The 15,000-nt window shown below is 38.1% G+C and overlaps 1 protein-coding gene across 4 annotated transcripts in view; it reads left to right on the forward strand.

Annotated features, from left to right (window-relative positions):
• LOC122330269 (E3 ubiquitin-protein ligase HECW1) overlaps positions 1-15,000 on the forward strand; it is a 48,342-nt gene that overhangs the window by 6,231 nt on the left and 27,111 nt on the right. The window contains exons 2-7 of one of the 4 annotated variants that reach the window (XM_043227156.1): positions 1,407-1,464; positions 2,842-3,091; positions 4,488-4,595; positions 6,457-6,551; positions 11,731-11,806; positions 14,157-14,326. In XM_043227156.1, coding sequence (XP_043083091.1) covers positions 1,438-1,464; positions 2,842-3,091; positions 4,488-4,595; positions 6,457-6,551; positions 11,731-11,806; positions 14,157-14,326 — 726 coding nt within the window. In that variant the 5' untranslated portion in view covers positions 1,407-1,437. Of the gene's footprint in view, positions 1-1,384; positions 1,465-2,841; positions 3,092-4,487; positions 4,596-6,456; positions 6,552-8,603; positions 8,871-11,730; positions 11,807-14,156; positions 14,327-15,000 lie in introns of those variants that run through there. The other 3 variants (XM_043227155.1, XM_043227154.1, XM_043227157.1) reach the window with 3 other exon arrangements.

Genomic DNA, 15,000 nt, shown 5'->3' on the forward strand with positions numbered 1-15,000 from the left:
GCGTCGCTGTGGAAATCTTGTTTATGTGAAGTTTGATTCACGGCAGGTTTTCTCTCACGTATTTTTGAAACCTACGCTCATGAAGGGCGCTCTAGTTCTTAGTTGGCTAACGATGCTTTTGAGAAACACACCTCGGGAATGTGAATCTTAGATGGGGTCTAATTCACTTCAGACGTGTAGAGAATGAATCTGTTTGCTGTGATACGTGACCGAGAGCATTTGTCCTGCTTCACGGCCAGGTTCTCCGCTGTTTGGGGATCAATGCTTCGTTGGTGAATCACTGGAAGTGTTCTGAAGAGTTAGTGAGGAGCTGGAGTAGATTTGATGATTATATGTCAGCAGGTCATGTGGTGTTTCTGTCTCGAAGGGATACATCTGTTAGAAAGAATCCATTTGATTGATCTTGTTGATTTTATTAACATCTTCAAACAAAGAGAGATGATTGATTCTACTTAATCCTCCTATAATGCGTCGAAATAAATGCATGACGTTACTGTTGTTTAACAGAAATTGATCACGGTTAGTCTCATCTAAAATAGTGAGCGTGTACTGGGTGTATTTATCGTGTGTGTGTGTGTATATATATATATACACACACACACATATGTTATATGTATGTTTAAGAACAAATATGCAGTTTATAAATTAAATATGTTTACATATTTATACACTATAAAGTATAATAATATTATATAAATTTATAAAAGTATAAATATTTTGAAAAAATAAAAAAAAAAATAAAAAAAAATATATATATATATATATATATATATATATATATATATATATATATATGTACTGTATGTGTGTGTGTTTATATACACATCCAGTCCGCTCATTTTATAATGTCGAACCATTTTTTGTCAGACAGTAACATCATATTTAGTTTGAGGCTGTATTACGTCGATTCTGGCTCTCAACATCACAAAGAGATGATATTTTGAGCTCCTTATGCATTGTTTTGAACGAGTCGCCTCAATCTTCACTTTGTTTTGCTTACCGCTAGCGCTGCTGTGATTGTGAATAGTAATTAGACAGACCAAAGTCGAGCTGAGAGAGCAGCTGTAAAAACATACTGAGATGTTTTTGTTACTTATACCACAAATATATATATTTTTAAGGACATCAACACCTAGAGTCAAACTAAAAAAAAAATGTAGACCATTTTCCTTTCACTGTTTGTTTCTGATCCAGATGCTCTTTCTTGTTTGATGATGCAGCTTTGATTTTGATTGCATTCTTGAATTTGACACATTACTATGACTCTGAATGTGTTACATAAATTCTTGAGCTGAAGGTTCACACACACACACACACACACACACACACACACACACGGACGGGTCTGATTGGTGTTCAGAGGGTTTGTTTTATGCCGTTTCAGTAACTCCTGACCTTCTCCTCAGGATTTGATGTGCTTTGGGTCACTGTGTCATAATGCTGCTACACCTGTGTAGTGTAAAGGTCAGTGCTCTTCTTCATTCGCTCAGCATGTGATCCTCCTTCATCATCTTCACCACTCTTCATCATCACCGAAGCTCTCATGTACACCTGAGAACTGTTACCCATGGGTTTTGTTTAGTGCTTCAGACACCATTACTAACTTCTACAGGTTTAAAAGGAGGAGAGAACATGATGTTAGTACTGATTCGAGTAGGGTTTTTATTCTTACCAAGTCTTAAGAAATCAGTTAAGCAGGTTTTTTTTTACTAAAACCATATGACCATACATTTACCTCTTTTTAAATTTGTAAATTACACATGAACCACCCAGCAAACTAATTAAAAAAATTATATATATATAGCTCCAGAGGAGGTACAGTAGAGTTATTGAAGACGTTCTCAGTTTTATCTGGGTTCCCAGGGGCTTCCCCGCTCTAAGGGCCTGGCAGGCGATCAGAGATCTGTCCACTGTTTTCTTGTATTTCCTCACACCTGGCTGATAAAGGTGGATCTGAGCCGCAGGTACAGAGACTGACGTGAACTCATGTGTGTGTGTGTCATCAAACTTCAGCCCTTATGTGATCACAGGAGTTCATTCATAACAACCGAGTGTTAAATGTTGCATGCACTGAAATATTCTATTGATTTACGGAAAAAACGAGGAAGAGATTGTTTTAATTTATTCCTTAATTGTTCTTTGATCTTAAAAACATCTTAAAGAGTCTTACTTTACAACCTGCTGAAAGGAATTATGAGAATGCATCATCATTATGCATAAAAATGTATTTTAAATGACTAATAACCAGTCGTGTCATAATAGTGCCATAATCCATCTATTTCCATCTTCTGGAAAGGGCCGTACTTCCTAACACACAGATCTTTGTCGCACGTCCACAAACTATGAAGACGAGACCTGAGCCATCGGTGGCTCCGCTGTGCATTTGATTCTGTTTCTCACACCATGAAAAAATCTGTGAAATGACATTTATTTGCAGATATTGCATGCATTTCAGACTATGCCTTGATTACATATTAGTAATGACAATGTTTAAAATGTTTTATTTAGTCTGTTAATACATACATATACATGTATATGTATATATATATATATATATATATATATATATATATATATATATATATATATATATATTGCTTTTTTAATCAGAATTATTCAAAATAATATTTTTGTATATTTTATATATATATATAATTTTTATTTTTTTTTTTCCAAATAAGTTTCAACATCCTTAAAAGTTTAAAGCAAGTGAGCAAATGTAGTTTTAGAGATAGAGAAATGAAGTTGTCTAAAGAGAAAAAGTAGTTTTCCACGTGTTTTTCTGCAATAATGAATAATCTCTAATGCCATTTTGAGTTCAAGTGGTGTTGTTGTCTGCAGAACCTGTACCAGAGCAGGTTTCTGGGTCTGGCGGCCATGGCCTCTCCGTCCCGGCGGCGCTGTAAGACCCGCTTCAGTCCGGCTCTGCCCCGATCCACCAGCGACACGGACCTGGTGTCCCTACAGAGCCGCTCCACGCTGACCGCCAGCTCCTCGCTCTACTGCATCGGACAGTCAGAAGAGCTGGTCATCTGCTGGGACATCACAGACGAGGTGGACGCTGGAGACTGGATCGGCATGTACCTCATCGGTCAGAACACACACACATGATTACGACTCTTTACAAACGATCATTAACTCTAGTAACCCAGCGAGCAGATCTGATCTGATCTAATCATCAGAACCAGAACGGGACTCAGTCCAGGCTCTCGGACGCTTCAAGAAAGATCCCTGCAGAGCTACAGCGCTGGTACAAGTTTTAGGTCCTTGTGTAAACCGCTGTAGAATGAAGAATCTGTCAGAAATAGTGTCATAAATACATTTCCTTGATCGATTAACTAAATGAATCAACATCAGATAAAGCATCGGCTTTTGTCCTTGGCGCTCTTGAGTTTCTCGAAGCTTTCTTGAAGACGTCTTTCTCTAAACGTCTGACCCACTACTTAAAATATGTTTTTAGCTGGTCAGAATATATTATTCTAATAATGTTTTATTGAAAAGAAGTCTCTTGTAATGCAGCAAGGCTTTATTTCATCTAAAAATACAGTTAAAAAAACATCAAATATTATTACATTGTAAAACATCTGTTTTCTGTGTAAACGTGTGTTAAAGTGTCATTTATTTCTGTGAAGCGCAGCTTAATTTTTCAGTCATAATTTCTCCAGTCTTTGGTGTCACGTGATCTTCAGAAATCAGAATAATACACTGATTTACTGATTATTTCTGATTATTATCAATGTTGGAAACAGTTGAATTGCACAATATTTTCCCAAAAAACCATCAGACATTGTAAAAGATTGGGGTAATATATAAAAATAATTGAATAAATCAGTTAAGCATTAAATTGATCAAAAGTGATTTGGCATTTATAATGTTACAGAAGATTTAAAATAAAATAAATGCTTTATACTTTCTATTCATCAAAGAATCTATTGTTAATAATTAAACACCAACAATACTTTAAAATAAATTGAGCAGAAAATCAGCTTTTTATCACAGGAATATTTGCATTTTATTAATAAAAATGCATATTTTTTTATATTTGTTGATCCAAGATCACATTAATATGGAAATGTAATTGAACGTGATAGAATGGGAATATGTATGTTTACAAACACATTATATAAAATATGATCTCAAATCATTCTGTGATGTCTTTAATACCATAACTGGGAGTTTCTTTTATATATATATATATATATATATATATATATATATATATATATATATATATATATATATATATATATATATATATATATATATATATATTATTTTATTTTTATTTATTTATTTTTTCAAAGAAATAGCCTGGAACTTAAAAATAATAGATGTTGTCTTTTCATTTCCGTTATAAATGAGTCCTGATGTCCTCCACAGAGGACGGGAGATATCTTATTAAAACCAACCCCATCTGTTTCTCATCTAATGACATAAAAGAGTTTCTAGAAGTTGTTTATTACCTTCTCTTTCTCTTTCTTTGACAGATGAGGTTCTGTCAGAAAACTTTCTGGACTATAAGAGTCGAGGCGTGAGCGGCTCACACAGAGGTCAGATCGTCTGGAGGATCGATGCCAGCCTGTACTTCATGGAGGGTCAGTATTCCTCCTCTTTCTTGGGCGTTTCCGATGGACTGAAAGGGTTTGAGAAGGTTTCTTCAGTCGGCTCTCTCTCTCTCTGATTCCTCTGAAGCTCCCGATGGAGGATGTTTCTCGGCGTCTGCACATTTTCAGGACCGTCTTCGTCTTTGATCGAGGAATCTCGATTATATAAATCTATTTCCCCGGTCCATGCATCTCTTCCCATATCTCCTTTTGAAGCTCCTCGCCATCTGCCTTTATTTCAGAGCCGTGACCATCTCGTGTTTTCTCCACTTGCTAACTTCAGAGGCTCTAATGAGATCAATTAACCCTGATTTAAGTCCATTTTAATTCAGCTAGTTATGCTTAGTATTTTGTTTCAGTTGTGAAGTGAAAGATTTGTTTGTAGCTTCTGATGTAATACTGATGATGGTACAAAAGGTGTCTTCCTCCTCAAAAAATGCTAAAAAGATTTTAGGACATACATTAAATGTTTATGAAGAATTGGGATTATTCTAGGTATCAGTGACACTAGCCTCGATTTAAAGAAAAAAATGCATTTAAAATATTATTTAACATGCTCTACGCTTTATTTTGATGCTACAATAATTTGGGAATTCAATCCATATTTTAGGTAGTGTTTGTTGAACCCAACATGGCTGTGCATGAAGAGTACAAATGTTAACTGAATGATGCTATTGTCCCATATATGTTGGTATTTATATTTCTGAGGCAGTATGCGAGCACAAAAGTGAGCGGTTAGGACAGAAATTGCTCTGCATTATTCAGGTGAAATGAAGCCAGGTGTGTGCTGCGCAGGGAAGTAGGCCAGTCTTGATAAGTCCGTTTTTAGAAGATGTAGTAACTAAATAAGGAGACATATTTAGCTCAGCAGATCACCTGGAGAAGCTCGGCCCATCTGCACACACACACACACACACACACACACACACACACACATGATTATATGGGTTTTCTGGGTTTATTCCACAGGCGTAATGGTTTTTCTACTGTACAGACTCGTTTCAGTCCCTCACACAAAACTACAGGTATGTTTACATGACCAGAACACTGCTTTCTGTGTGGAGTATACTCTTATTTCCTCATGGAGAAAAAAACGGTGTCCCCAAAAGGTCCAGATTTACTGGTATTGCTACACTTTTGAGTCTGCGTGATGTAGACACACACACACACACACACACACACACACACATCTGAAAGCCTCACTCTGTCTTCATACTGTACATGACAGTAGCAGATGTAAAATATCTGATGTTTTTTGCTAGCATACGCCACACGCACTAGCAGGGTGCCTTGGGACGTGAAGCTGAAATATGAAACGCACTCTCATGCAATTCTGTTCAGTTTTCCATTAACTTCAGCGAGCTGTCAGCTTTCAGTGCGCTGATCTGAGTGTGTTACTCGTCCAAACTTTTCCATAGTTGTTCAGAGGTTGGTTCTACCGTGACTTGGACACGTTTTTACCATGTTTTTTTGGAGTACCATTGCAATACAGAAATATGATACCCCAGTGAATTGTGATTATAATTTAAAGCAGCTGTTTTCTCTGTGAATGTGTGTTAAAGAGTCATTTATTTCAGTGATTTTCATCATCATTCCTCCAGTCTTCAGAGTCACGTGATCTTCAGAAATCAGAATAATATACTTATTTACTGATCGACAAACATTCCTGTTTATTATCAGTGTAGAGAACGGCTGTGCCGCTGAATACTGATTATGTAATTAGTCTAACCCCAACTCAGCTTCTCGCTTCTGCTCGGAGTTTGAGAGAATGAGGAGATTATCTGCTGGTTTTCCTCCTCAGTCGTGTTTTGACCTTTACCTCGTTCTGCTCTTCTGTTTCTCTCTCGTTCAGCTGAGACGAAGGTTTGCTTCAAATATTATCACGGTTTGAGTGGAGCGCTCAGAGCCACGACGCCCAGCGTGACGGTGCAAAACCCCTCCGCCAGTGTGAGTAAACACACACACACACACACACACACACACACACTCATGCACAAGGTTTTAGTGTTTGTGGTTAAATCAGTTGTGACACACGAGGTCACGTGGGTCAGCAGGGGTCAGGAAGAAGCTGACCTCATGACAGATGGCAGGACGTTCATGTAAACTCAGCATTAAACAAAGCCCTGCAGCATGTTCACGCTCACAGCGATGATGAGCTGACTGCAGACGGGTTTCTTTTACAATAGAAGGGCATGTTTATCGTCTGACGCCTGCTCATCAAGGTTATGAGTTTCTCTGGTGTTGGAAATTGGTTCATTCTCGTCTGATATAGGGTTTCAGCTGCTCCGGACTCTTCTATGAAGTCATGTTGTTGTAATATCTGCAGGATGTGGTTTAGTATTGTCCTTCTGAAACACACAAGAGCTTCCTGAAATAGACGTCATCCGGAGGGGAGCATATGTTCCTCTAAAACCTTTATATACCTCTCAGCATTCATAGTGTCTTCTTCCAGAACATGAAGCTGCTCATACAGTACACACTTATACACCTCCATACCATCAGAGATGCTGCTTTTGAACTCAACTGATAACACACTGAAGATCTCCGAGGACACGGCGTCTGTCAAGTTTGGACTCGTCTGACCACAGAACACTTGTCCACTTTAAAACAGTCCATTTTAATTGAGTCTCGACCCACAGGACACGACGATCTTCTGGACCGTCTTCACATATGGCTTCCTTTTATCGTGATAGAGCTTTAGTTGTCATCCGCAGACGACTCGGAGGATTGTGTTTACCGACAGAGGTTTCTGGAAGTGTTCCTGGACATTCGGTAATGTCTGAATCATGTGATGAGTGTCGTCTGAGACCTGAAGACCACGAGCATCCAACAAAGATCTTTCTCCAGTTTCTCTGAATCTTCTGAATCCTCTGCTCATCTTTTCTTCTGACTCTTCCTCTCTTTTAGATCTAATCATGATACAAACCTGAACTAAATTAACATAATTAGTTGCTAGATATTCTCACAGCTGAATCTTTTATAAATGTCTTGCTTTTTCAGCCCTCTGTTGACCCCGTGCCGACTACTTTGAGAGCTCGTCTAGTGGATGAAAGTGTAACATTTTCTCTGTGATCTATTGTGAATGAAAATATTGGCTTGTGTGATTCGAAAGTCTTGTAGTTTTATTATCTTTTTTAAATCCCAACATTTCCAGAATTTTTTTTTAATGCGTAGAATACAAAACCTCAAGGTTATATAACTGTTTTATGCCTGCTTCTATGTCACTGCCCAGTTAGCCACGCCCACCGAATCTACATCGCTGTTAGTTTAGCCCCGCCCACCGATTCTCTTCTGAAATAGTTTGAAACATATAAAAAATGTAATAATAATTGGTTTCATTAAGTTAAATGTACTATTAAATATAACAAAATTAACTTCTTAATCTTAATATTTTAATGAGTCAGATCCAAGGGCTTCGTTTTGGGCGAATGCTAACCAAATCTCAAGTGTTTTTGAAAAATATTGCACTAAAATATTATAGCTGTTATACCAGTGCCTAATTATGTTTTGGAGGCTCTTAAAAGCATAAAAGAAAGCATTTTCCCGTTTTTGCAGGATAATTAGTCACATGGCATTGAAAGCTCAGCTGACTTGCAGTTATGAAGCTACGAACGTACACAAAATGTTAAGAAAATGCAGGGGTTTTCACTTCGGATGGAATTGTTTGATGATAATAAGTGCATTAATTGCTCCATCTTAGCCAAGTAAAACAGTTTTCTCTGCATTCGGATTAAAGGTCATTCCTCCTCAGCACAAAAGACATTCATTGGGCAATAAGCTGTTTGTATTTGATCAACTACCTCTGTGATCTTACACATCGAGGACGGATTGATGTGACAGAGTCAGTCTGAAGATCAGCCGCTAATAATCAGCACAAGCACCCATAAATAACCCTTTGTTAGCACTGAGCCCGAGCGTGAGATTGTGTTTCCGCAGCCCGCTGCCTTTGTGCTGGCGTGGTCCGCAGAAATGCTGAGAGCCAGAAAACTTGATCTCAACGCCAGTGCCCTTTCTCGGGCGAGCTGTTTAAAAATAACCTCGGCGGAAGCAGAGGCGGAAAGCCTGGGATCAGGTACGCCGGATGAGGACAGAAGAAGAGCTGCGGACACGCTGATGGACGGCGCATCCAGGCTGACCGCTCTTTATGGACGCGCTCCGTTCGCCAGGGCTCTGATTGGGAATTATCGCCCGGGGCCGATGTCTCCCGGCCGGATCACGAGGAGGAAGAGGGAGGACGCTCTCACCTGGATACCTGGCTGGGTGAAGGTAGCCGTTTGAGCTCGTAGGACACTTCTATTGCTGCATACGGGGACGCATGCCAAGAGTTGTTTTGCCGTGATTTTTGCGATTATGAGTGCTTGGCGTTGCTGGAAACGCTTGAGACGGTCGCAAGTGAGGTTTCTGGCTGCTACGTTCTGCGCGTTTTTTCTGCACGTATTCAGCGTTTTTATCCATGAACGCTTTTATTTGCTCAGCACTCATATTTAGACCTCTTAACACACCAAACTCTGTGGATAATAGAAAAGTAACATTAAGGTTTTCTGTGACCTGAGGGTTTGTTGTATGCTATAAAAAAGATTATTGTAGTAAGTTGTGCATTAACACACTATTTTAGGCTTTAAAATGTTTTTTTTAAAACTTGTCTAATTATGTGAAATTTACAAATTTTTTGAGTGAAAATTGCTGTACAGCTGTTTATTGTTATTATTATTAGTAGTAGTAGTAGTCATATAACCAAGCCCTGATTGAAAAAAATATTTGTACATTTTTAACATGTTTAAAATATAAAAGTACATGCAAATTTTATTTACTAATTATTTTTTTGTTAGATTTATTTTTAAGTTATTTAACAATTATATAAGCAGTCTTGAAGCATTTATTTTTTCAGGAAAAATGGCAAGAAAGCATTACGTTTGATGAAGTGTTCAGCTAAATACAATCACTATATATATATATATATATATATATATATATATATATATATATATACCCAAAACAAAGTGTAAAGATTAAAGGTTCCTCATATAATGAGGATGAGAATGAGAATCTCAAAATGGACATGAACTGAATCACTGATGAATGAACAGGAATCCTTCGACTAATATTTTAAGGATGGCAGTGATGGCAAACATGTAGTATTTTTGCTCAGTGACCCGATGTCTTATCATTCAGACTCTGGGATGTCGGTCAGTTCAGGAGCGATGCAGGCGGCTAGTTTTATGGCTCTGAACAGTCAGAGAGAGACCTTGCTCTCTGGAGCTGGATCGGGACGGGCCGCAGATCTCTGCGCTATTGTTCACTTTGTCCTTTAGTATCAAATGACTGTGTGGATGTAGTCAGCAGAAAGAGGCCGTCCTGTCAGACCCGAGCAGATGAAAGACAGCGTTGAGTTTGAGCGTGGGGTCGGACGGCTGGATGCTCCAGAGCTCACTACATAGTCCGCTTTCTGCATACTGTGTCATTCCAGAGCAATGTAATGTGTGTGAGTCGAGTGGAAAGAACTCATTTGGGAGTCGGAATAAAAATAGCGTTCGTGGGCATTTTTTTCAAGTATTTTGCCTTTGTTTTCTAAGAGCTGTTGTGTAAGTGAATGTGTGTGTAGATGTAGGTGTAGTAGGTGATGTCATTTTATTGGCTATAACTCACATCTCCTGCAAAGTGTGAAGCATCTTTAGCATTTTAGTTTACGTTCATCGGTATAAAAGTGCATAGTAAAATCAATATTTGCAATTTTCATCCATCAAATATCTTACAAAAGCGTTTTATATAGACTGTAAATAAATATTATACTTGTAATATTAATCTTGGTCGGCACAACCAGATCACTGAATCGTTACGTTTTGAATCGATTCACTGAATTGATTCAGTGAAGGGAATTGAACTCTTATGTCTTTGAACTAGTCTTGTGACACATCTTCAGGAAACTTAATGATCACAGAAGAACCTTATTAAAACCGAAACACTGAATGAATATCTCATATATGAATATACCAATATCACTGATAAAGAAACCACAAGGACATGTTTGACGGCTAGTGTGTGATCAAGCTGATTCATTAGCCACAAATAACTAGAAGAGTAACAGTGATTGTTGGTGTTTATTTTTACAATTTCTTATATTATTATTAATACAGTTAAACATCAAGCAGCTGAAATAACTAGAAGTTCATGAAAACTGAAGCCTCCCTCGCATAAATCAAGATTTGTGCTTTCACCGCCTTCCTCTCTATCTATCTATCTATCTATCTATCTATCTATCTATCTATCTATCCATCCATCCATCCATCCATCCATCCATCCATCCATCCATCCATCCATCCATCCATCCATCTTTCTTTCATTGGTTGCTAGAGACTCTTTTGTCTTAGCAACCACCAAGAAGCTCCTAGCAACACATTGATCAGGCAACCGAAAAAGACTGCCTAAAAATCTAATAATTACTGAAGACAACCAGACGGCTTTAGAAGGATTTAAGAATCGCTCAGACTACACACACAATCATTTCTTGACTGGTTGTCAGTTGATTTGGTTCAAAATAAGACTAAGAGGAATAACCCCCCGGACCCCAGGGACTGTTTATTGGCTCGAGTGATGTATTTTAGATATTTCCAGTCAGTATTTTAGCTTGTTAACATTTTCTGGTTTTGTTTGGTCATTGTTTAAATTTTAGCGTGTAACTTTTATTTATTTAACGCTATTTCATTATTTCAAGAAACAAAAATCTTTGTAATCGTTTTAGTCATGTAGTATGCAAATGCAGTATTAGTTTTCTCTTCGGAGCGTTTCCGTCTCTGATTTTAGTCTGAGCTCTGGTTTACAGTAACAGCGCCGGAGTCGGTGTTCTCTATCAGCGGGACTTTTTGCTCTTCTGAGAAGCTCCGTCCCATGAGCCTCTCCTGCTTCCTGTTCCTGGCCGCTGCATCAATGCGCTCCTAATGAACGCGAGCTATTGATTGGTGCCACGAGCCGCCGTCTCTAATGGGCTTTAAGCACAGTATATCAGGCCATAGGCTCTGAGGAGAGGAAAGAAAGGGGCGTGGCCTGTGTAGAGCTGCTTCCTGTTCTCAGCAGCTCTTCCTGTTCTGCAGTCACGTGATCAGCTGACCGTTGTGCTTCTCTCTGATAGGCTCTGAAGCCTGTCATCAGTCAAGAGCTTCCTCAGACTCTGGGCAGCAGGAGACTCATCAGCTTCTCTCTGTCAGGTAAACCAGTATTTATTTATCTGTGTGTGTGTGTGTGTGTGTGTGTGTGTGATTCCCTTTAGAAACAAGTGTTTAAGGAATAGAAATAAAGGTTCACCACTTTTATGAATGGATACTATGGCAAAGAAATAAAAAATGTAGTGAGATAATTCTGTAAATGATGTTATTGATGTAGTATAGCACAGCAGTGTCTTAATATTCAAAGTAATTAGTTTCTTATGGCATATTAGGTCTTTTATTTCTTTTTCTTTTTTTATTTTGCGCATGCAATCAATAAATGATTCCGCTGAAAAAAAATACTGTATTTAATATATGGTCTGTATAATGCAATATATAATTCAATTGATCGAAAATGACAGTAAAGAGATTTATAATCTTCCAAAAGATTTACATTTAAAATAAATTCTGTTCTTTTGAACTTTATTCATCTGTGAATCCTAAAAAAAATGTGTCACAGTTTCCATAAAAATATGCAGCACAACTGTGTTCAACACTGATAATAATCAGAAATGTTTGTTGATCAGTAAATCAGTATATTATTCTGATTTCTGAAAATCATGTGACACTGAAGACTGGAGGAATGATGATGAAAATACAGAAATAAATCACACTTTAACACACATTTACTGAGAAAACAATTTTTACAGTATTTTAGATTAAATAAATGCTCCTTTGATGAGCGGAAGAGATGTCTTTTAAAGAAAGTATTTTCATTACTTTTTATTATTCTAATAATATCGCATGACAGTACTTTGGATCCTCAAGAGAACTTATTTTTTTGGTTGAGAGAAGCATCTCAACACCTTCCTCTCTGAACTCATCAAAGCTTTAAAACCTTCTTCTGCTGTGTTTCTGTGTTGAATCCTCTCGTGTTCAGCCGCTTCAACGAAACCTGCAGAAATAGTCTACACTCTACAAGAACCATACCATCGTCCTCGCCCTGTTCTCTTTCTGTATGTGAAGCTGATGGTCTGTGCTCTTCAGGACTCCCTCAGAGCTGTATTTCTTATTCATAACACACATCTCCCGCTGTAGCTCACGGTCCGTCTGAACATTAACAGCCTTGCAGAAGCTCCAGCTGCCCGAGAAAGCAGGAAAGCCCTCGGGAGCTGGAGAACACCGCTGCTTTTAGCCCAAAGCGGATAGACGACCTGCACAAACCTGAAACCAGGCGAAAACCTCTCGAGCGGAGCCTGATAGAAATCCTTCAGGTCCTGAAAATGAATGTGCAATCATCTGCCGTGTCTGAGTGGATGCGAGGGAGTCCGGGAGGTCCATCTATAGTGTTAAAAAGGCATTAAGCTGATCGTCAGTAGATGATAGCGGTGCAATAACAGCAGCTCGTCTGGATGCTGGAGCAGATAATGAGCTCCTGGGGGATTCTGGGGCTTCCTGCTTTTCTCTTCATATTCCCAGACGCAGACTTTACGGCTTTAGCCTTTAAGCCTTGTTTCTCTACGATTTATGTTTTAATATTGCAAGGACGCCAGAAAACACAAAAATGAGAGGATATGCAGATGAATATTAATGGAGAGCAAACGGGGACATTCTCTTATTAATGAAGAAATACGATTGGTGGTAGTAGAGGCAAGTGTTTCATTTGATGCGTCATTATCAAAATTCCAATTGCGCACACACACACACACACACACACACACACACACACACACACACACACACACACACACACACACACACACACATACACATACACATACACACACATCAAATAGCATATATATTTAGTTGTGTTTAGCTATACAGTTAACTTTAGTTCAGCAGCTGTCTATATGTGTGTGTGTGTGTGTGTGTGTGTGTGTGTGTGTGTGTGTGTGTGTGTGTGTGTGTGTGTGAGTGTGTGTGCATTTGTGTTTGGAATGTTCATACATTAAATATATTTATATATTATATAAATTATTCGAATGGTATATAAGCAAAATCCATGTAAATATTTTCAAAATATATGTTGTGTGTGTATTTGAACATATATTAAAATGCTTACATATGTATGTCATATAATACATTTATTATCATTGCATATTTACTGTTATATGCAATACAATAGTTGTAATAATTATATATTTAGTTTCTATTAATATTAATGTATTTTTTATTTTATTTTTATCTATCTATCTATAGCACATACATATTGTTTTGATTCTATGATGTCGCTTTTTTTGTTTTTTTAATTTATTTATTATGTACAAAAAAATGTAGACTATATATAAACATAGTAGTTTCGATTAAAATGAATAATAATATATGCATTTTAATACATATATAAGTGACGATAACAAATAATATATAAATAGTTGTTATTATATATCAATAATAACTCTCTTTATTTCAGACATTCAGGCAGTGGGTCTGAAGAAGGGGATGTTCTTCAATCCCGACCCGTATCTGAAGATCTCCATCCAGCCCGGAAAGCACAGCATCTTCCCGGCGCTGCCTCACCACGGCCAGGAGAAGCGCTCGGGGATCATCTGCAACACCATCAGCCCCGTCTGGAAGAGAGAGGTGAGCCGGTCCTGATCCTTCCCGTCACGCCGAGCCTGTGTTTGATCGCGCCGGAGGCAGCTTTGAGCCCCACATGAAAGCGGACCCCTCGGGGGCCGCCGCTTCGACTCGCTGAGGCTGCTTCCGCCAGACGCCCCGAAAACAAAAGCCTGTGGAAATGAAGCTCTCTGATAACTTCATGAAGTTATGATTTTGTGTCAGCTTCTGTCTACAGCGCGTCTGGGAGAAACAGAGCTGGTATCACCCATACGAGCTTCTGATATCTGATAGCATACCAAATATTAACAACATTCAGGGCTATCAGAGAGTTGTAATAAAAGCACTGAGACAGGCGCTATTTCTATTAATAATGCTTCAAAATCTCACACAGTGTGTTGTTTAATTGAATCAGCCGTGCGAATTAGAAAAAATGATTTTTGCAAATGCTTTTATCCAAAGCCACTTTTAAAATGAGGACCGTGGAAGCCATCGAAACCGACAAAAGAGCAATGATGTGAAAAATCTCCCTTACTTTAACACGGTGTGCACGGCATTTCATATAACATATAAAAAGAAAACAGATAGATATGAATAGAAGATATGTGTTTTAGCTGTTTCTAAAATATAAACCTAAAAATGTAATACATCACACAATAACTGTGTTTTTAGAGTGTTCTTAAAGACATTGTTTACCT

This window comes from Puntigrus tetrazona, chromosome 24 (genome assembly GCF_018831695.1).
Source record: "Puntigrus tetrazona isolate hp1 chromosome 24, ASM1883169v1, whole genome shotgun sequence".
Taxonomy (NCBI): domain Eukaryota; kingdom Metazoa; phylum Chordata; class Actinopteri; order Cypriniformes; family Cyprinidae; genus Puntigrus; species Puntigrus tetrazona.